This window comes from Corapipo altera, unplaced genomic scaffold (assembly GCF_003945725.1).
Source record: "Corapipo altera isolate COAL_440 unplaced genomic scaffold, ASM394572v1 48b, whole genome shotgun sequence".
NCBI lineage: Eukaryota > Metazoa > Chordata > Aves > Passeriformes > Pipridae > Corapipo > Corapipo altera.
In genome coordinates, this window is record NW_020884884.1 from 784,544 (window position 1) to 808,321 (window position 23,778).

General features: G+C 42.7%; 2 protein-coding genes across 3 annotated transcripts in view; both read left to right on the top strand.

The window, feature by feature from the left end:
- The window catches only part of TAF1A (TATA-box binding protein associated factor, RNA polymerase I subunit A), a 13,102-nt gene extending 9,897 nt beyond the window's left edge, over positions 1–3,205 (top strand). The window contains exons 9-10 of the mRNA XM_027641618.1: positions 1,553–1,713; positions 2,896–3,205. Coding sequence (XP_027497419.1) covers positions 1,553–1,713; positions 2,896–3,038 — 304 coding nt within the window. The 3' untranslated portion in view covers positions 3,039–3,205. The remainder of the gene's footprint in view (positions 1–1,552; positions 1,714–2,895) is intronic.
- Positions 3,206–3,321: 116 nt separating this feature from the next.
- Positions 3,322–23,355, top strand: HHIPL2 (HHIP like 2). Of its 2 annotated transcripts, XM_027641617.1 has the most exons (10): positions 3,322–4,044; positions 7,112–7,323; positions 12,525–13,177; positions 14,867–15,010; positions 15,337–15,668; positions 17,140–17,266; positions 17,583–17,728; positions 19,166–19,247; positions 21,987–22,069; positions 22,860–23,355. In XM_027641617.1, the coding sequence occupies exons 1-10, from the start codon at positions 4,041–4,043 to the stop codon at positions 23,243–23,245; spliced, it is 2,169 nt and encodes a 722-aa protein (XP_027497418.1). In that variant the 5' UTR covers positions 3,322–4,040; the 3' UTR covers positions 23,246–23,355. The 2 variants fall into 2 exon arrangements, with proteins under 2 accessions (XP_027497418.1, XP_027497417.1); XM_027641616.1 differs by lacking the exon at positions 3,322–4,044 and having other exon boundaries at positions 6,940–7,323.
- The last annotated feature ends 423 nt before the right edge of the window (positions 23,356–23,778 follow it).

Genomic DNA, 23,778 nt, shown 5'->3' on the forward strand with positions numbered 1-23,778 from the left:
GGGGGGTGGTTTTGTTTTTTTATTTTTTTGGTTTTTTTAACAGGTTACATCTTTATGCAAAAAGAGTTATTCAGATGTTGAGGTAGCATTTGCTGCCTGTCACTAATCGCCCTCTTTCGGGGCAGGAAAGTTGTTGGTTGTTCAGTTCTGTTCTTACATGTGCATTGTTGGAAGCTGTTTTGAGAACTGCTGGGCTGCACCAGGGCTGGTGCTGTGCAGATGGGTGGGTTGTGTGATGGTGGTAACTGTTACAGGGTGCAGCTGGTGGGTGTATTGTTAAAATCTGAGCCAATGTGCCTGGGGATTGATGTCCTTGCCAACTCTGACAGACATGGCCTCTGATTTCAGAAGAAGCCATCTCTGACAATCTGCACCCAGAAGGTCTCCAATGTCTAGGCTTTATTTTACCCAACCAACAGGCTGTTGTGTGTTTCAAGCCCTAAATATTTCCGGTAAATTAATTTGGCACCGAATTTGACCCATTCTACTGCTTTATTGCCACCTCTACCTACACAGCATCTGCTGTTAAGACCAGAAGCTAGTGGATTAGAGCTAGGAGTGTTGTTGCATACTTTAACTTTGCCTTCATTTTTGTTTTTGAATGTACAGCTTCAGAGTATCTTGAAATATAGTGGGCATCTTGGTCATTTTATGGGAATGTTACTTCCCTGTTGCGGATGGTTTTATAGAATCCTAGAATAGTTTGGGAAGGGACCTTAAAGACCATCTAGTTCCAACCCTCCTACCATGGACAGGGACACCTTCCACTAGACCAGGTTGCTCAAGCCCCGTCCAACCTGGCCTTGAACACTTCCAGGGATGGGGCATCCACAGCTGCTCTGTGCAACCTGTTCCAGTGCCTCACCACCCTCAGAGTGAAGAATTTCTCCTAAGATCTGATCTAAACCTGTCCTCTCTCAGTTTGAAGCTATTCCTTCTTGTCCTGTCACTACAGACCCTTGCAAAAACCTTTCCAGCTTCCTTGTAGGCTCCCTTGAGGGACTGGAAAGAGTTTCTGCTTCTGAAATGCTCGTTTTAGAGTTGGACTTGATGATCCTTGTGGGTCCCTTCCAACTCAGCATATTTTGTGATTCTTTTTAAGGGTGTTATTGCATAACAGTAATAACTGTTTGGGATAAGTTAGTCTTTGAGTATGCCTAGAGTAACACAAACCTTTCCTAAAAACAAACCAACCCCTTCATACTACCAATTTGTTGACAAACTTGAAGGAACTTCCATATTACTATTGACAAACTGGCATGAAAGTCAAAAGGCTTGCTTCATTTCACACCATAATTTGTGTTATTGCAAAATCTAAATAAGACTGCTAAAGTCTTATTTATACTGCCTCCTGCCTCAACGAGTGTTGCCAGGGATTTAAAAAAACAGCTTATTTCTGTTTAGATTAGTGTTTCAGTCTGAGTATAAAGTCAGTGTGTCTGTGTTAGCAATTTAGGAGACTTGTAGCAAGCTGGTTATAAGTGTTAGTGTCTCCTAATAATCTTTTCATCACAACTTAAGCTTTTATGTAACTTGTTTAACCTTTTTCCAGCTCTGAGAAGCATCTTGACTGGATCAAGCAAGAGTGGAACTCCAGGAAGGACTGGTGGCCAGCCTTCCATTTTAGCCGGTACTTGGCGAAAAGGAACTGGCAGGAAAATAAAAGCCTTTCATATGAAAAAGCTCTGGTGGCTGGAATTTTACTGGGAAAGGGTAATACTACATGTTTTTTCCTTTTCACTACATAGAACATAAATACTGTCTAGTTCTAGCTCTAATAAGATGGGATGCTGCTGTTCTGCTCCTTGGAAGAAATGCAATTTCTTCCTTCTAGGAAATATCCTTGTCTTTGGAGCTAAACATGAAAGATGTTTAAATTGGTTTGATATTTAACAATGAGGCATATTTTGCATAACTTGTCTTATCCTGGTTTAGAATTCTGTTTTATCTGGCCCTGTTGAGCAGTCACAATACTATTTATCTTGTTTAACCTTCAAACCACAATTTCACAAATGCACAACACACTCCTGAGGGAATGTTGTGAGGACAGAGGAGAGTTTGCTTGCTGGCTGCCAGCCTAGGCAGTGTCTCAGCAAATGCTGGGGAGCAGCTGGACATTAAGGACCATGGGGGTGTTGTAGTGCAGGAAAGAGGAGGACAGAGGGTCTTGAGTGAAAACCATCAGCGGTTTGGTACGAAGATGAAGATCTTTACCTCTTCAGTAGCATTGTTTGGAATGCTGCCAAAACCAAGTGGAGGATCAGGCCAAGAATCAGCTGCTAAATTGAGAATGGGAATATGGCATGGAGACCATGGCTCATACACTGGTTTGGACTTCTGATTGTCAACTTGTTTGTTGTCTATAACTTTGTTTCTATAACTTTATCTTTTGGACTTAATAAAACAATTTCTTATAATGAAAGTTGGGGTTTTTGGTTGTTAGTATGTTATCAAATGTCTTGCAGCTTTTATTTCCAGCTGGCTAAAAAGGTTGTTCCAGGTCTGATTTTCTTGAATGAAGTATTAGTGCTTATTGGTGTCTTATTGGTGTCAATGTGAGCCTCTGTTTTCCTTATCCAGCATAATAATGTGTGATATCAGTGCTGCTTTACACCCTTGAAATTTTGCTTTGTGATCTATTTGCAGAGCAAAAATTTAAGAAAGAAAAAAATATTTTGCAAGACAGCATAATTTATATACATGTAATGTTTTCTGGGTTAAGTGAGGATAGAGTATTTATCACTACACTTATGTCTCTAATGTGCATATCTTGGATTTTAATACCTTCAAGTACTGAAAAGTTTCTTAGATGTTTGCATATGATTTAAACAATGAGAGCATTTTGTATTTGCTTGTGTCATGGTATAACTTACAGTTTGTTTGTTTTTTCCCTAGATTGCAAGTACTTTAAATATGTATCACACCAAGGCTGCAAAGCTCAGGTGAAAAGGTTCCGGATTCTGAAGAAATTTGTGAACAGGCACAATCCTGTCTACCTGAGAATATCTGGTCTTTCTGATTCTTCTGTACAACCCTGATTAGAAGGCATCCTTAAGGTTCTTGTACTTTTTCCTCTCTGTAAAACTGACTTCTGGGTTGGTGCTACTCTAAAACTTCTGGGCAGACCCTGTCAACTCAGTACTAGACTTTTTTATATACTTCTGTAAAACCTCTTTGGTTTGTATTTATTTTATAATAAAACAAATATAAATCAAGTGATGAAGTTGAAGAATTTCTTTAATGTTAGTCCCATATTTCTGTGTGGAAATGCAAACAGCATTGATTTCAAATACAGCTTGAAAATTACTTAGTCACTATGGTTTGGAATCTCTGTTTCACTAGTATTGCAAGGTTGAGCCTCCTCATGTCTAGATGCATAGATGGTGGAAAGTAGTTCAAACTCCATTCAGGACTAGCAGTGGGATTCATAACAGGTGACATGTCTTAACCCAAGAACAGTACTTGACACACTGTCAAAACGTGTTTTCAACCTGTAAAAGTTACATGGCTTCTGCTTATAACTGATCATTTCCTGAAACAGGGAAAATGGAGAGGCATCAGTCACTTTTTATAGCACTGTATATTGAGAGGAATTATTGACTGTGAAGATCTACTGCGGCTTGTTCAAACACATGATGCAGTTTTTCCATATGTCATACTTAGGGGCTGTCCAGTGCAGGGATTGTTTTCACATTGGTGGTAGGAAGGAGTGAAAGGTTGCTGTAGCTGCATGGCCACACTGCTTTGAAAGAGCAGAGGCACAGAAATACTGAAAACTCTACTTGGTGGAAGAGACTTTCTAGAATTTTTTTTTTTTGCAGTCTTGCCTACGAGTTGAAATGTGCAGTGTTGCTGTGCTTGGAAAGCACACCTTCAGGTGTTGTTACAAACTAGCATTCCAGCTTGCTTGAAAGCAACAACAAAATGCTTTCCAAGTACTACTTCTGTTTTAATGAGAGATCTGTAGAATTCTGGAGGATGAACTGCTGGAACCCACCTCTGGGAATGAAAGAAAGATGTCTTTAGCAGCAGAGTAGTTTATGGGTAAGTACACCTGTGCTTTTAAAAACTCAGTGTTTCTCTGGAATTTTGGCCTGGATTAATATGGGTCATGTGAGATGTGCCTTAAGACAGTGTTTCTAGTGTTGAGAGCTACTTACTTGCTCTAACTGTTTTGTTAAAAAAAGACAATTACTCATCATTCCCAACCTGTGTGCTCGTTTAGTTCTGACTCCCAAGAAGTGCTGTTGCCTCGCTTTGTAATAGTCAGGGGTTTTGTTGGAGATCTTCAGCTGGGTTTTGACTATTTTAATTTAGATTGTGAGGTTTCAAAATGTTCTTCCCCAACATCTCGTAAGGTGCCCCGCACCCCTGGGAAGTGACTCCCCCATTAGCTGAGAGCAGTGGTCCTGATTGTTGCTCCTGGTGACTCATCTTGATGGGTTTCGTGCCTGGGCAGTGGGACTAAAGCTGTCCTGGGAGAGCCCCAGGAGGCAACCAGGCAGAATGTCCCTTCCCTTGAGTCCCTGCTTTGGCTTCCTGCCTACCATTGTGCTCCTCTGCTCCTCTGGACTTGCAAAGACAGGCCTTTGATGGGCTGGTGACTCTCTTGTGATGGTCCTGGGAGCGTTGCAACAGGGTGTTATTTGGGCTTCCCCCTTCCACTGTCTGTGCTCCTTTGGGGGCATGTGGAGGAGCTTTTATTGAGGAAGAAATATGAAACAAAGCATCAGATATTGGGGTGAAGGTAAGGACAGCGAGAGGACAAAAAGGAGCTTGATGTCTTTGAAAAATCTGTTAATCCACTGAGCTTCCAGCTTTCTCCTGTGATCTCTGGAAGCAGGACTGCTGCTGGGGATCATGTCCTCTCCCAGTGGCAGAACTACTGTCCTACAGTCAGCAAGTAGAAGAGCAGCACAGGCACGGATTTTGTGTAATTATCTCGAGCATTGCTCTTGTCCTGCAAAAAACTTGCTGTTTCTTGACACTGTAGTACTTCCATGTGAGACAAATCTACGGATCACAAGTCCTCAGTGAAATTTCTGTGCAAGTTATTCAGTGCATACTGTGTTTTTAGGCCTGTGTGTTGTACTTCGAAGTTGGTGAATCCTAGGGGATTGGAATGATCTACTTTGGCTCTGAATTCTGTGCTCTAAGTTTGATTTTCCTGTCAATTGCCCTCCTCAGTGTGTGTGCAAAGCTTCTGTGAGGATTTTTTTTTCTTTCCGTGAAAGAAATATCACATCTTTTCTCTGCTGTTCTCCTTTGTGCTGAGTCAAGGAACTTTTTCAGGGAATCCACATTTTCTGCACAGACCCAGTGTCTGTTGTCCCTCTGTTATTCCACCTCTCACTCTGATATTTTTCATATTAAAACCTAACATAATGATAACACCAAATTACACATCAGCTCTACCTCTTCTGCCTACCCTGTTTTTCCATCCATTGTTTTGATGCTCCTGCTTGCACTTGCCTATTAAGTCTTTACTGAAGTTTAAGACAAGCCAGGTAATGAAATGTCAGCTGCTTTTTAAAGCATGTTGACTGTGTGTATTCTTACTGCCTTTCTTTTCCCAAGCAGGTTCTCTGTATTCTGAGCAGCTGTCCCATTCTGGACACCAAAGTAATGCCTTAATTTCAGTGGTTGTCTGCAATGTACAAGAGCAATAACCGAGATAAGCTGATACTTCAGCAGATATAAATAGTTGGATTCAAAAAGCTTTATCTCCTGACAGTGCTGAAATCTTGTGATTGGCGCATTTCCAGTTCATTGAAGTCTAAGCACAGGCAGGATTATTGTGAGGCTGCTGGACAGTCAAGGTACCACAGCAAAATAGGTGAAGGTTAAACCCCCAGAAATTTAAAATAACTGTCTCCCAGTAAAGACTTAGAGGAGGCCCATAGTCACAGAGTATTCTCAGGTGTCACATTACGCTGGTGATTGTATTGAGAAGCCAGGACTGGGAGCATTGATTTCTCCATGAGCTAGATCCTGGGAGTGAATGGTGATGTGCGGGGAGACAGGGAAGTTTTGAATGAGTGGAGGTGTCCCTATATGTGAGATTCTCCCTGTAGCTTCCCTTTCCACTTAGTTGTGATCAAAGTTATCTTGTTCTGCTTATGGATGAGCAAAGTTAGGGAAGTGTCATACTCAAACACAGGCTGAGTACAGTGTGTACAAACAGGGTGCACCTGCATGCACAGCTGATGGGAAGGACTTGCTCGTGCATTCTTCACCAGAGGGGAAAGTGGGCAAAAGTCTTGTGCAGCTTTAAATCAGTTTAATATCAACTGAGATCAAACCCTTAAAAATTCATTAGCCTAAGCACAGGGTTACCATAGAATATCACAGTTGACTTCAGGTTGTGCTGGTGCTTTAAATAAATTTTTTCTCCTTCACTTTCTGAATTTCTTCTCATCTTAACCCTGAATATATATACCTGGATTTGTGGGTAACATCAATATCCCTGTAAAACTTTTGGTCCTGAAATTACTTGTTCCTATGGTTAACTGCTGCTGCCTTAATTTGGTTGTATTTTATGACCCCTGTTCAGTCCTTATGAAACCAGACCCAAGTTTAGTGCATTTTAAAAGCTGAACAAAATGGTAGTTAGCAACTGAAAATTGTTCACTTGTGTCTTGTAAAGGGGGAGAGATTATCAAGTCCTGTGTATACATATCATATCTTGTATTTTTATTATCCATATTTCTAGGCGAAGGATTTCTTGGCCAATTTAAAATAAAATGTAGGGATTAGATTTGTGAGTGCCCAGAAATGCCCAGATGGGAGGGTTCAGCTATGTGACGTGTGAAATACCGAAGAGGCAGCCCTGAGGGTTTCTCTCCTGCCAAGTAGTAAACTTCAGAGGGAAAAAGGGAGGGAGAATGTAAGCAAACCTCAGTGCCTGCTCCGTGGCTGGCAGTTAATAAAGTGGAGAAGATGAATGAACCATACTATGAAGAAGTCCAGGATTCCTATACATCTGACCTCAGGACACCCACACCGAAGGAAGTGAATATTTGGCCACAGGCTGAAAGGAGCAGCAGCAGCTCTGGAGTTTCCTTTTCTTGCCCACATGTCTGTCTTTGCCTCCTCTTGTTGTGCCTGATAGGCTGTGTGCTGGGACATCCTCAGTGTCTAGATTATGGGCCACCTTTTCATCCTCCTTTTCACTTGGAGTTCTGCTCTGCCTATGAAAAATTTGGCTGCTGTGACCAGGAGAGAGACAACAGCATTGCAGCAAAATACTGGGATATCATGGATTACATTGATCCCCGGGGGCATAAGCTGTGTGGAACATACATCAAAGATATCCTGTGTCAGGTAGGGCAGAAAAATAATATATGTATCCTATGCTTTGGGCTGGTTTGGGGGTCAGTTGAGGTTCTGATAGCTCCTTATGGCTGGTTGTGTTGCTGTGAAGGGAGGTGTGGGAGCAGGGAAAAGGTGGACTGACAGGGTAATGGCACCTACTCCTCAGTGTGAATTATGCAAAATGATTTGTGTAAGGTGCATCACTCTGGAATCTGGCAATATATAGTGACATTTGCTAGCAATAATGGTTTATGAAAGCGTTGCCCAGTGCAGATGATGATCGGAATCCTGCTGCTCAGTTGATTTTTTCATAATGAAGGAGAGAATTACAGATCAATATTTATCTTCTGCTTGCAGCTACCAGGTGCTGGATTACAAATCCTACACGACCAAATGGTGTGGGAATTATGGGCGAAGTGTTTGGATCTCTGCACTGCATGAAGGATGTGTTTTGACTGTGTTCCTGCTGAGGATGCTCCAAATGGTGTGGTTGTTAAAGTAGAACAAAATTTAGTAGGCAGTGGTTTCAAACAGCTGCTGGAAGGTCCCGAGGCTGCAGTCACAGCATTTTCATCAGTGCTGTCTCCACATTGCCCACCTGGCTCATGGAAACGGGCACTGTGCAGGGAGGAAAGACCACAGGCACTGTTCTGGCTGAGCTCCTCTGCATCTCCGTAATTAGAGAGCAGAACCCACCTGCCTTTTTCACAACTGGTAGTCACACAAAGCTGGACTCACTGCATGCCAAAATTCAAAGCAGCCAAAAGACACACTTAATCTTTCTAAGAATGTGTAAAACTCTTGCAGTTAATATTTCCTTAGCATTAAAGTATTATCTGTGTACCAAAATGTTTCCACTCTGTTTGGATGCTGGCAAGATTGTGGCATCTCCTTGGTGTAAGGGACATATCCTTTCAGCACCAGGGCTGGAAAAAAGTAGCATCAGTGTGGTTTGTGACTTTAAAGTTGGTAAACCAGAAAAAGATGCGTTGCAGGTCCTAGCAGAACCACCGGTGTTGATGTTATGAAGATTTTTCTACGTGTTTCAGGTAGAAAAAGAACACTGTAAAAGTTTACCATTGCTTCTTTGATTGCTCATTCTGCAGGGCATAATGTAATTTTGTTCTAAGTGTATTTTGTAAACAAACAACCAAACCAAAGCAAAAAAACCCCAAACCCATACCCTTATTTACTTACAGATTTTCAAAGTTATAAGCTATTACTATTTTTTCTATCTTTTAGAGTAAGATTGCTGTTAAATCTTTGAGCTTGTGATTGTGTTGCGCTTCCTGGTCAAGTTGGTGACAACCATGGAAATGATGTTAGGTTCTCTAGCAAATATTATTTGGCTCTTGAATTAGTGAAAGAGTGAAGATCTACCAAATGGTTTTGCTTTAGGAAGTCACTTTGCTGGAAATTGTTGCTGATCTCACGTGGAAGGGATGTGAAATGATAACATCTCCATTCTACCACCTCCACAGTATCCTGACAGTTTGTAGTCACTACCTATGATATGTTCACATGTACTTATTGCCACATATGAAATACAGATGCATTTATGTGATCAGCATGTAATTGTGCCAAGTGCTTATTTCTGCAGTGTATGGCAGGACTTCAGATAAAACGGTGCTGTTGGTAAGGAGTGCTTTTATTGATATTCTCCATATGGAACTTAGGACACAAAGATTAGTCTCAGAAGCAGTGGTAGACAAAATAATATTGTTTGCTTTTGCCTTTTGAACAAAACATTGCAGGAAAGTGGTGTAGGTGCTTACCGATAAACCTGAATAGTAGCCGCTCTAATTTAGCAAAGGTAGCATTATTTCACTGTTTTGGGGAAGATCAGAGCAGTAGCTGTGTGCTGTAACAAAGCAGCTCATTCAGTTAGATGTTCCTTCAGTGCCAAACCCAGCAGACAGTAAAAACCAGACAACCTTCCCGGTGTGGCAATGAGGGGAGTGCTGAGCATTGCACAGAGGAAGCTGGTTTTGGCATCGGCAGCAGTCTCGTTGGTCCCACAGAGCCCAAGAAGGATGCCATGGAGCACACCTTACCTTGGCAGTGGGGCTGTGTGTTTCTTAACAGACAGATGATTATACAGGGATGTGTTCTGGAACATGGATTTCCTGCTGTCACTCTAAACCAGATTCATTTCTCTTAGAAACTAACAGGCTAGAAGAGGCATCTAAAGCAATCTGGCTCGGCTGGCAGAGCTGTTTCAGTTTGTGTCTGGCAAGATCTGGGTCTATTTTAGTTAGCTACACTTGTTTTAAGAACTTAGAGTTTTAGAGTCTGACACCCAGCTGAGGTGTTCTAGGATTTAGCTTAAAAACTGAGTATGAAACTCTGAAAACTGCTTGTAATGTTCTTAAAGAGGTATTGTACAAGTTGCGTGGCTAGAAAATTTCCCTGGATGCAAACCTTGCTCTGTGTGCTAGAACAGCTCTTTGGCTGATGGCTGGGAGGATGCTTCTCTGTTCAGAAAACTGCTACAGGAGAGGCTTAAAAAAACAAAAAAGGTCAATTAAGCCTTGTTCAAGATGATTGAAAGCTGTGATATTAGCATGCGATGGGAGCTGATGCAGGGAAAGCAACATACTTTCTAAGCCAGTTTTAATCAGAGGCTTGACTTGATTTCTGAATGCTTACTCTTCAGAGAAGCTGTTACAAAACAGCAGAGAAGCATCAATGTGATCTTAGGAGTTTCTTTGGTTTTATAAAGTAGTGAGATTAATTTTCCTGCATGCTTGAGTGAAATGAAAGCAGACAACCAACAGTGACTGCAAGGCCACCTAATCCTGGGAGTTTACACAGACCCTGAGGAACAGCCTCCATCTCATGTGTCTTGCTGGGTCCATGTGCTGCAGGCATTGTTTTGTCAGGCAAACACGGTGGGGGAAGCCCAATGGCTGGGAAAGCATGGCAGCTGCTCAGGAGCCACAGTTATTCAGGAGCATGAACTGTAGGAGACCTTTATGCTGCAGCCTGTTGGCAGAACAGAGTTGAGGAAGCTCAGAGGTGGTGAGAATATGCCTTGTTTCAGAAGTAGCTGTTTTTTTAGTGTTCTCAGGTTGCTGATCTGGGAGCTGGACTCTGCTCCCACTTATTTGAGAGAAATTAAAATTGTTTTCAAGGGTGTTAATAAAGTAAGCACTTCAGAACAGAGTTGAGAGGAGCTTTGGTTTTCCAATGACTTGTGCACAGTGGAACGGTGAGCCAGCTGCAGCCACATGCTAGTGGGAATGAGGGAGATTCCCAGGACTAGAAATGCAGGTTAGGCTCTGTCTATTCTCCCACACCTTTCCTTGGAGACACCTTATCAGGCTGTCACCTCTCCTTGCCTCCTAGTCACTTGAAATCAGCATCATATTTTGTGCAAATATAGTGCTGATATAAATATAACTAAAACCTCAGCCCATTTGGGGGTGCATACATGAGTGTGTAGTGGTGAAAGCAGACAGGGTGAGCAATGGCTAATGGACTCCATAAGCACCAGGGCAGGAAATGCCAGCCAAGTGTTGTTAAATGCCTGCACCAAAGCTGCTCTCCTTCAAGAAGATGAGAACAGAAAGACAAGGACATTTACCTGAAGCTTTGACTTTTGCAGATGGTGCTCAGGGTCTGGTGGTGCCCTTCCTCGTTATGGAAAGAAATTAAACATGGGGAAAACGGTGTGGTTCTGCCAGCTAGGGCTGGGGTCAGGCTGCAAGGGCAGGCCTGGGAGGTCTGGCCTCCCTTTGCAAGGCTGGAGACTTCCGATTTGGGAAGTGGGAGAGGTTCCTTACAGATGTGATGCAGGAGCAACAGAAACAAGTTCATTCTATGCAGCTTAGTATTCAAATGGCAGCAATGAAAAGTGAGAAACTTACTACACCATCCAAGAGCTGAACTTTACTACTTACAAATCATATCTGTTCTTATTATGGCCAAAAGCCCTTGGGTACTTCTGTGAGCACAGGAAACAGCTTGCTGTGTGAAGTTTGGAATCAAGGACAGTAGTCTTGACATTAAATAGCCTAGAAAGGCTGCTTCTTGCACCAAAAAAAAAAAAAAAAAGGTCAGTGCTTGTATAGCTGCCCAGATTTTTTAACTGAATTTTGAATTTTGTTTAATGAAGCGAACTTGTTTAATGAGGCAGAAAAATTGCTAATGCAGTAGTTCTTCATTCGTCGACTTCCTACATACTTACCTTCCTACATGCGTCCAGTAAAAGACCTGGACAGATTGTTTTGAACTGCTGGCATTGAAACAAATACAATAATATTTCTGCAGAGTTTAGTCTCTTCTGTTTTAACTTCTGCAACTTTGTGCTGATTAAGATAGAGGTGGGATTTTAATGGAAATGTTTTATGGAAGTTCTGGCCCAGAATTTCTACAAGAGGAGTTAAAATTTAGGCACAAATTCAAACACAATGCCTAACTTTCAGAATTTAACCTATATTTTGCACAGCTAAAACTTAATAAAGGAAGGATTATGTTCCTTCTTTGAAGGAACATAATTTAAATACATAAGACTTGAGAATGTTGCTTGCAGTAGTTTTTTCCTGATGATCACATATAGAGTCAATGATATCTACATGAATTGCATAAGATGATATTTACTTACCTGAATCAGTTTTAAATCTCAACTACATCTGCTTTAGTAATACTATGCATGCAGGAACACGACTGGAGTTGTACAGCATCAGACCAAAGATTAATTTAGCCTGTATATTTAATTGATATACATCTTTAACAGATGTACATTGATGTACATCTGGCAGAGTTTCCCCTTCTTTTTCAACCTGGCTCCTATTACCTTTATCTGATGCTCCTTCATTTTTCTTCTGAGGGTAAGTGTAAATATCACAAGTGACTTCTCCATGTCACTTGGGATGTTTACAGATCTCTGTTAAGCTGTTACCCTGCTCTGATTACCTCTCTGCAAGACTGTTGAGTCCCATCTGAGTGAGTGGAGAATCCCCATCCTCCACAGTTGTACTTCTCTTGGGAAGAATTTTGTGCTTTGATGAATGAAACTACTACTGATCTCTAAATCCATTTTGGCCATATCCTGAGTGACTTTCTACTACTCCACATCAAAGGTGACTCTTTATGTTCTCTGCATTACTAATTTTCCATTTTATTAACCAGTTTGCTTTCATGAAGACACCTTGGCTGCTCCCCGATGTGTGTACACGGCCACATACTTAGTTTCTTTTACTTTCTAGGAATGTTCTCCGTATGCTGCACACCTCTATGATGCAGAAAACCCTCGGACACCTCTAAGAAGCCTCCCAGGGCTCTGCTTTGACTACTGCTCTGAGTTTCATTCCAACTGCCGCTCTGCCATCCGCCTGCTGACACATGACAAGCACATCCAAGGATGCTGCGAGACAAACAGAACACGGTTTTGCAACCTCCTCCAACTGCACGACGAGGACTACTGCTTCCCCAACGTGCTGAGGAACACGGCCCTCAATTACAACCTGGGCTCCGTGGTGGAGGACCAGGGAGGCTGTATCCAGCTCTGCCTGAGGGAGGTTGCCAACGGCCTGCGGAACCCGGTGCTCATGGTGCATCCCAACGACCGCTCCCACCGCCTGTTCGTGGCCGAGCAGGTGGGCGTCGTCTGGGTCTACCTGCCCGATGGCAGCCGGCTGGAGGAGCCCTTTCTGGATATTAAAAGGATAGTGCTGGCTACACCATGGCTAGGGGATGAGAGGGGTTTTCTGGGGATGGCTTTTCACCCCAAGTACAAGTACAACGGGAAGTTTTATATCTATTACTCATACATGGATAAGAACCGAGTGGAAAAGATCAGGATCAGTGAATTGAAAGTTTTGGCGTCTGATGCCAACAAAGCTGATCCACGCTCTGAAAGGTAAAGTTCAAGTTGAATGCTACTGTAGGTCACAATGAGAAATCATTTTTCTCTGTCTCTGTCAGAGAGACAGGTAGCCCCAGGTATCAATACAGACTAGGGATGAATGGATTGAGAATAGCCCTGCTGAGAAAGACTTGGGGATGCTGGTGGATGAGAGGCTGGACATCCGGCAATGTGCGCTTGAAGCCCAGAAAACCAGCCATGTTCTGGGCTGCATCAAAGCAGTGTGGCCAGCAGGTTGAGGGAGGGGGTTCTGCCCTTTTATTCCACTCTCATGAGACCCCACTTGGAGTGCTGCATCCAGCTCTGGGGTCCCCAGTGCAGGAAGGACAGGGACCTGTTGGAGTGAGACCAGAGGAGGGCTACCAAGGTGACTAGAGGGGTGGAGCACCTCTCCTATGAGGAAAGGCTGAGAGAATGGGGATTGTTCACCTTGGAGAAGAGAAGGCTCTCAGGTAACCTAATTACAGCCTTCCAGTACCTAAGGGAGCCTACAAGAAAGATGAAGACAGACTGTTTACAAGAGCATGTAGTGACAGGACCGGGGGGAATGGCTTCAAATTCTACCTACTGAGAGTAGATTTAGATTAGATATTAGGAAGAAATTCTTTACTGTGAGGGTGGTGAGGCACTGGCACAGGTTTCCCAGAGAAGTTGTGGATGTCCCATCCCCAGAAGTGTTCAAGGCCAGACTGAGCAACCCAGTCTGGTCCCAGGTCTCTCTGCCCACAGCAAAGGGGTTGGAACTGTATGATCTTCAAGGTCCCTTCCAACCAAACCATTCTGTGATTCTTTCCACTTGCAGAACCTGCACATTCCCAGTCACCCTGGTTCAGGTGTGTGACTGGCCTACTATGAATCTACTAGAGACAGGTTGGCTCAAGGTCACACAGTAAACCAAAATTGAATTGAAAAGAGGACCTGGGATCTAGACTTCCAGGTCATCTTCTCTCTCTATCTTGTACTCTTGTCTTCTAAAGAGAAATAACAGCCTTAGGCCTATTATGGAATTCACATCTGCCCTAAGTGTTTTGTACTGTAGGAGAAGGGGGATGCTTTGCTACAGTACTATGCACTCTTTTTATCTCCCGTGTATGCACTACCCTGTTCCCCACTAAGAAAAAAGCTAATTCTCAGTTATGGAGGAGAATTTGTTAAAAATTATCTTCTTTTCTCTAGGATTTCACAATCACCCTATGATGCTTCTGAAGCCCTCAAATTCACCAATTGCTTCTCATATAAGAAAGCAGAACCCACCTGCCACAGCCAAAGTTGAAAGGGCAACAAATATTCCCTGCAGAGGAATGCATTCTGTATTTGCAGTTGTGTTTTCAGAAGAGCTATGGTACTCCTGTGCCCGTGGTGGTGGGTGAGCTCTGTAGCACAGGAGGTGCTAATGCAGTGCAGGCCAAAGCAGGAATGCTGCTTGGTTCATGGGAGAAGTGTTTCCTCGAGGGGTGCCACACTGAAAGGAGCTCTGCTGCACGGCAGGAAGGTGGCCTGATGCTGCAGGCTCACAGGAAATCAGATGCCACCCAGCAATGTGTTGGACAAAGCTGGCACATCTGTACAGCTGGGACATCCTGCTTTCTTCTGTAGGAGTGGTGATGTGATATTTCTGCAGCCTCCCAAATGTTCAGTCCTTCCCAGTACCTACCTCTGGACTTGTCTTTTTTTTTTTCCCAGGAATCTTTTGGAGCTTGACGAACCAGCTGCAAATCATAACGGTGGGCAGCTGCTCTTTGGTGTGGATGGCTATATGTATCTATTCACAGGGGATGGAGGGAAAGCTGGAGACCCTTTTGGAAAATTTGGAAATGCTCAGAACAAGTAAGTAGGAAGGGAGGTGAAAGCTTTGAGCTTGTTCACTAAGATACAAGGGTTGGAAGAATAAAGTAAGAGTGCTTCCTGAAAGTGCTTGTGCACCTGCAAGTCTATCCAATGCAGTATTTAAAAAATTTTTTTTTGCATTTTGAAAGCCAAGTTGTTTAGGGAAGAGAGAGTCTTCTAATTTGAGAAGGTTGCAAGACATACTAGCTGTTGGGTAATTAATTTTGGACAGATAACTTTCCTTTGAAAAGGGGGAAGAGAAAGATAATTTTTGTGTTTTCAGTTGGCTCTCATGCTGGGGTTTCTTTTTCTGTTGTTCTCCTTAGGAGTACTTTGTTGGGGAAAGTTTTGAGGATCGATGTGGATGGAAAAAGTCCTGATGGCAAGCCTTACCGCATCCCTCCTGATAACCCATTTGTGTCTGATCCCAAGGCCCGCCCTGAGCTTTATGCTTATGGGGTCAGGAACATGTGGCGCTGTGCAGTTGACAGAGGAGACCCTGTGACAAAAAAGGGAAGAGGGAGGATATTCTGTGGGGATGTCGGGCAGAACCGGTTTGAAGAAATTGACCTCATTGTTAAAGGAGGGAACTACGGCTGGAGAGCAAAGGAGGGATTTGAATGCTACGACACAAAGCTTTGCCACAATTCCTCTTTGGGTAAGGAAGAAGTTTTCTTATAGAAGATTAGTTTATCACATGTGTATATTTAGTGGGCTATAGCACTGTTTTTCCAGTGAAGCTGAATAATCCCATGTTGTGTGTTACATAGAGATTGTTTACTTAAAAGCAGAAATCCCTTCTCCCCAGCCCTGCAGTGTGGGTATGAAATTATGCTCTGCTTATTCAGGGAATTCCCTGTCACACACTGCACCTGACAAGGTGTTCAAGTTCAAAGCTTGTGCATTTTGTAGACAGCGTTTTCCCAGCGAAGTCAGGAAAGGAATGGATTTGGTTTACGTAGAAAAGAGATTCTCTTCAGAGGCTCTGAGCCACGACTGTGGCTAAGGAGAGTGGACCAGGCTGATCCTGAGACCCTGAAACAACTCCTGTGGCAGAGGCAGTGTGTCCTAGCAAGAAGGGTGTTGCAGTAGAACGCCCAAAAGCTGTTCTCTGGGTCTGACTGTGGGTTTGATGGACAAACTCAATTCCTGCCTCAAAGAAAGAGTAGAAATTGGTGGTCTTCGTAAAGGTCTTTGCAAAGCATGATAGAAGAACTGGATATTATTATAATGTTCCTTAAGCTGAGACCTGAAGACACCTGGTCTCAAGCTTGTGTAGGTGTTTCTGGAACATTTGCATGAGCAGGCAAGTGCAGAGTATGCATTACTGCACAAGTGCAATGTAAGTGCACTGTACATTTCTCCTCTGCTGTGCCAGTACCCACACAGCTCTCAAGTGTTTTGTTTGGTTGCTTTCCTAATGGCCCAGTCCTCCATTGAAAACAAAACTGAGTTGGATTTTGCTGGTAAATCTATGGTTTTTAATGAATTGCATTTGTGATCTTTATCCTCATCGTTAAAGACAAGCTACTTGATCCTGGGGAAAAAAGTGAGGACAGGACTAAAATTTTGTGGGATCTAATAATTCAACACGAGAAAGGGCTGAATTAAATTTTAGCATTGCCAGAGAAAAAGTCTTTATTTTATTAAAGTCTCATGATGTAGAACAGAGGTAGCACACTTATTCATGTTCTGTGCAGAGAATGTCAGTGAACCTACGAAGATGTTGAATTAAATTGTAATTCTTGATCTTACTCCCTTCTCTAAAAATACTGACATCGGTAAAGATGATCCCTGCTGAAATGATTGGTGCAGTCACAAACCTGCAAGATAACACTTCCTGCAGGCTGATACCTTTCTGCATTGCTTGTTTGATGCAAAGAATCTTGGTTCTATGTGCTGTGGAAGCTCATCGCGACTAAGCCTTGATAAGCAAGTACACGAAGAGCTCCTTAAACCCTGTTGTGTCCTAGAGTAAAGTACTGAGTTCCTACTGAAATTTCACTGTGTGCTTTGTTCAACTGTATTGGTCCTTCTTTTAATTGTACCTGTCAGTGTCATTGAGCAGTTGCTTTTTGATGCTCTCTGGAAGTAAATTTTCTGACTTTTTATTTCTCTGAGTTTAACAGATGACATTCTCCCAATATTCGCATATGGCCGCAGTGTGGGGAAGTCAGTTACTGGAGGTTATGTCTACAGAGGATGTGAATCGCCCAACTTGAATGGCCTTTATATTTTTGGTGATTTCATGAACGGGTGAGACTAATTGTTTTCTCTGCAGCTCCCATTTGGCACCCTCATCTGGGCAAATAAGTGTATTGGAGCATCCCAAATCCTTTTGAGCTGGAGTAAATGCTCTGTTTGACTACTATAACAACTTTTTTTGTTGGAATCTAAACTTACTCCAATTTAGAATCCTTAGGATACGTTTGCTTTTGTTCAGGCCTATTTTTCCAAAAATTGGCCAACAGTCACAGGGTCCTCACTGATGTTTTTTCAGTAATGCATGATTTTGACAGGAACTAATTTTGATAATGGAAACATAAAACACAGGGTTTTATTTTTCATCTAGTCGACTTATGGCTTTACAGGAAGATGAGAAGACAAATAAGTGGAAGAAGCAGGATATCTGCATTGGCAGCACAACAGCTTGTGCTTTCCCTGGAATGATCAGTTCTTACAGCAAATTCATCATCTCATTTGCTGAGGATGAAGCAGGTGTGTATCATGCTAGCCATACCTTCACTGGAAACTGTACTGTCAGTTCTCTGTTATAGGGAGAATGTGTAAAATTACGTGGCTCCTCACATGTCACTACAGAGTAGGCATTGCAAATGGGTTTGTGGCAGTCTCAGCACGGCAGGGAGGGTTGGTCTGTGGTTCAGAGAGGTCTCCTGCCCTGTGTGGCTATTGCAGATTGGCTTGATGGAGAGCTCAGGAGACAGATCCTCACGTGAAATATGCCAGCTTCTCTAAGGAGGCTGAGCTCCTGTTTGTTGCAGCTTTTCCTTGTTCTCTTGTTGATGTTTGTGTGTGCTCTTTCATTAATCAAGAGGCTATATCAATGCAATTCACCTTTTCATTGTAACAGTGCATCCTCGCTTGAGTTCTTAGAGCTTATCTGAATTTTCCCTGCTTCCTTAGTATAAGTTTCTCAATCTTATTCAAAACATCAGCACTTTACACTATGGATTATAGACCAAGGGTTTATTTGGGGATCAGGAAAGCCACTCATTTTAAAATTTAGTGTAAAGGTCTCAGCACATGAGATATTACTAAGATCACAATGACCAGATCTCTCACCAAGGTGGAAGTACCAATGCATATTTTGTGCACTTTTCTACAGTCTCCTGACACAGCTATGTAATACAAAATGCAGTTGTTTTGGAGAACACAGGTGTGGTTTAGTGAGCTCTGATGCTTCACCATTCAGCAGAAAAGAGATTTGCTTGCAATGAAAAGATCCTAGATGGTCTGGTTAGCATATTCTGTCAAAGCTTCATGGAGATGCAGGCTTTGTTGTATAATGTATACAATTTTTAACTGTTCTAACAACATGTGGAGTGAGTGGATATTGAATGTCTCTTCTGGTGGTGCTTTTAGAAAACAACATGGTAGTGTCTTTCATAACTACCATAGAGAAGTAAGAAGCTTCTGTCTTCCATGGATTAGCCAATTTAGTTCTTTTTGGATTTCTTCTTTTTTTTTTTTTTTTTTAGTATGACTATGAGATGGCTAAACATTTCTTGTGTGGTCTTCCCCTCTATTTGTAGTTTCTGGCTGCTTCTTCGGTACAAACATGTTTTAAAAAATACATATTTATACAGAGGAAATTAATTTTTTGGAGAGCCACAGACATGAGGTAATGAAGGTCCCGCTCAGGCATTCTGCCTGATTGAGAGCTGCTGGTTCTGTGTGGACCCCTGCTGTGGCCAAGAGACAATTTGGTGTCTGTGGGAGCCCACCTGCACAGATCAGGGTGAGGCCAAAGCCTGCTTCTTGGACTTCAGGCATGACTGAGGGGGTAACTGAAGAGGTTTTCTTTTCTGACCACATGAATTAGTGAAGAGCCAGGAAAGAGAGGAAAATGGAGAACTGGGATTCAGCCTGGGCACTTGAATCTAAGACCAGTTTTCTTTTTTCACTTCCATTTAGGTGAGCTGTATTTTATGTCTACTTCTTATCCCAGTGCCTATGCACCACATGGATCGCTCTACAAGCTTATTGATCCTGCAAGGTTTGTAGTTAAAGATGTTTTTCCAGGCCAATTTCTTCTATAATCACCATATGCTCTCCAGGTACCACAGTAAAAGAATGTTAAGTACTACTGACAGATAATCTCACTGACATCTACATTCAGTCCTTGGTTTTTGTTCACCCACTGTACATCTGGTGCAACTTTAATCAGTTTTAATGAATTTATTCCTCACTCGTCATATCTGTGCACACAGAAATCGGAAATAGAGTCCAAATACCTTGGAAGATCTGGGAGAGTTAAGGATTAGAATATCTCCTTGGTTACATATCTGAAATATAGCACAGTGATATTTTAAAAACTACAGCCCATATCCTTCAGGGTCATTACACCAAATATCTATCATGTACTTTAATATAAATAAGTGAATTGTACTCCACAGTGTAGTTTTCTTCATGAAGATGAGTGAAACCTGGTGGTTCATGCAGTGTTCAAATAATAACTGGAGTCTGAATCTGAGTTTTTCCAAGCAAAATATTTTTCCCCATTAAGCATCATCCTTGCTAAAGTCTGTTTTTACAATAATAAGCACACTTACATAATTTTTTTCCTCTCCCAAGATTTTGGATCTTGCTAAAAAGCATTAAATGGGTTTCAAATCACCCTGTAAAGTAGATACAGTACAAATGTGTCTGTGCTGTTGCAGAGACCTCGGGCACTAACAAAATGAAGACATCAAGTTATGTTTTCTTGTGAAGTTAAATCCAAAGCTAGATGGTAAACTCAAGCTCTGTACCAAGGTGATGGGAATAGGAACTTTTGAGTCTTTTACTTGCTGTAATTGCTTGAGGAAACTCCTGCCTTTAACACATCATTTGCCAGGAAGTTTTTGAACTGCATTAACTGTGGCTGACCAAAATACAATAAACAAAATACAATTTAAAAATCTATATTTGTGAGCTTGCATAAACATTAAGGGCTTGTGCCTGTTGTACTTCACCAAAGAAAAAAAGCTCTATAGTCTCTATGCCAGTCCCTTGTGTGCCATGAAGACCCTGTGCTTTTGAAGCTTCATGTCCCTCACTTCTAGAGCAGGACCAGGCACTTATCTCCTTGGCTCTCTGGAATTTATTCTTGTGTTTTCTGCTTCACCTTGTTTACCTTAGCCCGGATGCTGCTCTGTCAGCTTTGCCCTTGTCTGTTTGTTTAAGCATGTTGCAGGCTTGTCTAGGGTTGTGCTCCTCTGGAGCCTGAGCATGCTTGGCCCTGGAGCAGAGTATCCTAACACCTCCAGCTCCTGGGCTGTACTCTGGCCTCCTCCTAACAGTGGAGTGGAGATTTTTCCTTTATCCTTTGCGTTTTAATGCTGTTCATAGGGCTCTTCCTTTACTGTCTTGCTGGGATAACTGGCTCCCCTGATGGGAGCAGTCCCAGTCTGCCCAGCCAGGCACTCCCTGCCTCCTGCCCACACATCAGCCAGCACGCTGGCAAGGACAGCAAGCCACACAAATACCTGCTTTCAAAACATAGCCAGGGCCACTGCCATACACCTGATGGCAACTCAAACTTCCCTAGGAACCTGCCAGGAAAACTGGCAACAGCAGTGCCATTTGTCCCCATTTCAGCTTGTCTTTCCAGCACTACTCTTGGAGGCTGCAGAGTGGTGCCTGGATTGGCACAAATTCCTTCAGTCAAAGTGATTTAAAAATTAGAGAGGAGAAAGAGGGGGGGGATCACCCCCCCCAAATCCCTGCAAGCAATGCCAACAACTCTGCTTTAGTAACCTTTTTTTAAAAATTGAAATGGTGTGGAGGAAGCACTTGGCTCTTGTCACTGTCTGAAAGAGAATGCTAATCATAAGAAAATGTGATGCCTTAGGTTATGCGTCGCTTTGCTCTGTGCTGTCAAGCATGCCAAATTGGAAGAACCTGTTCTTCTACAGCGGTTCCCTTGGTGGGTAAGGGAAGACACAGGTGTGTTGTGCTTCTTTGTACCCCCCTCCTGTCATTTAATATGTGACAGCTTTACCTTGGGGAAAACGTAGGGATTTTTGTGTGCTTTTGTACTGTGGGAAATTGTCAGGGAACAGCAGGAGAAGAACATGGACACAATTTCTTTGCAGTTGTTCCTCCCTCACTCCTTGCCTGTTTCTTTCCCGTCTCACCCTTCTCACTGCAGCACCATGTTGTGTCCGAAGCAGCTCCCTTTGAAGGTCACACTAATGTTGTGGGGCTGTGCGGGAACATTCTGCTGTGTGTGCAGAGATCCTTGTGCTGCACTGTGAGGGAGGGCAGAGAACTGTCACTGCTAAGCCCTGTGTGCATGAGTGAGACTCCCCCGCTCCAAGGTGGGATGCACAAGCCAGTATTGGGGAGGACAACCCAAAGTGACTGATTGTCTGAAATTGAATGCCCTTGAATTCAGTGGTGGGCAGCAAGTTCTCACAGGCAGGTCAGCATCCCTAACACAAACAAACAAACCCACCCACTGGCTATGGATGCTAGATAAAGACAGCCCAGGCTGTCTGATGACAGAAACTTGACAAGAAGAGTAGTAGAAAAGAAGCTGTAGCCTTCCAGCTGCTGTTGGGACAGGGATTTTGTGGCTTGCAGCCTTGTGTAGGCTCTTGAATTCCACCTGTGTTTCACTCCAGGTACCTAAAGTGCTTTCATGCCTGTTCCACCAGAGGCAAATGACAACAGGTGATTGATGTGTGCCTACGAAATAAATAAAGTTCCCTAACAATCTCTGACATCTGCATATGGGTTTCTGTTTTCCAAGGAGAGCTCCACCTGGGAAGTGTAAATACAAGCCTGTTCCAGTGAAAACAAAGAGTAAGCAGATACCGTTTGTTCCACGTGCAAGTAAGTTGTCAAGCTTTGATTTTACTGAGAAGCAAAACATACAGCCATCTTTCCAGGATGTGACTGGAATCTTTAGCAGTCTTAAAAACTAAAGCACTGAGCAGACCAATCTTGAAGTTTGGCTATCACATTTAACCTGTGCTTCTGCCCTCTACGAGATGCCATGCTTTTTCTTAATCCCAGTCTCTGTTTTCTTTTCTCCTGAGTGTTGCCAAATAGTAATGTACATGGGCATCACAAGGGAACTGATGGCTTTGAGTCAGGCATTGGATTAGGTCTGGGAAGTTCTGAGCACCTATGCCTGGCTCTGTGACTACCTCCTCGAATCAAATGATCCCCTTTCTGTACCTCTAGGGGAGTCAATCTTCCTTCCTCCTGGCCATTGTCTGTCTTAAAGTCTCATGCAACTAGGGCAGGAGTTCCATCTTGAGTAGAAATGGTGTTTAGCAGGTTGAGGTTATCTTGTCTGGGATTTCTAGATATTAGTGTAATATGAAAAATTTGTATCATTAAGTGTGCCAAAAAAGGGTGCAAGGTTTCATCATACTCTTCCTGGAAGTAACTTTCCTTAAATATACATTCATAATTTCTAAAATTAAACATTTTATTTCCAAGAAAACCAAGGGTCTTTTGATGGAAGAAGAGAGCTTTATAGTGTGCATTTCTTCTTTCAGAATGTCAGCTATTTTTCTTAACTGTAGCTCTACTAAGTGTTTCTATCAGTTGTATCTCTGAATTAGCCTTTTCCCTTAAAGCAGGGATGCTGAACCATGTTAATTACTTTCCACAGAGACTGTCCTTGAGCTGCTTAATGAGCCTTCAACAGCCAAGCCTCCAAAAAAATCTTCTACCCTTCCTGCAGCCATCCCAACAGTTTCTTCTAAGAAAGCAAATAAACCCCCATCCACCAAAATGAAAGCATCAACAGTACAACCAGCTCCATCTGGTAAACAGAGAAAGGGAATCAAAGCTGAGGCTAAACCTCACAAGCCAAGGCAGGGAGAAAAGGTTGCACACAGCTCCAGAATTACACCAGCACCACCTTTGCCTAAAAAGAAGAGCTCCCAACTAGCCAGACCCAAGAAGGTTCTTCCAAAGAACACAGCACTAGCTAAGGCAAAACTGGAGAAGAGGAGGAAGAAGCAGCTTTTGAAGCTCAGTGATGTACCAGAATAAGCAAGTCACTTGTAAGATGGTGAAAAAAATGTCTTGAACAGTGATCAAATAAAAGAGAATTTGACTGACTTATTACGCCAGTGCTCCCAGGTGTGCCTCTGTTACTGGCAGTGCTAGCAGTCTCTATATATGTTTTATTAATCCTAAAATGCACCAGCCTCCTAATATTAACTTTCTTTGCAAATCCTCCTATGATGTCCTTTTCTGACATAAGTGATTATGAGAGTCTCTGATGGACATTTGCTGGTAAGATTTATCTGTGCGTGACTGTCTAATAAATCCAAGTGCCTCCAAATTCTGGGACTTTCATCTTTGATCAAAGAATATGGAAGAGATATGTCAATGGCCTCACTTTCCTTTTTATTTTTGAGACGCACTGAAAAGTATATTTCAAGAGCAGCTGTCTTTCAGATAATGAAATTAGATTTTCTTTTTTTCCCTTTTTAAAGGGGGGCCACCAAGATCCTCACAGGGCTGGAGCACCTCCTATGAATACACAGATTGAGAGAATTGGGGTTGTTCAGGCTGGAGCA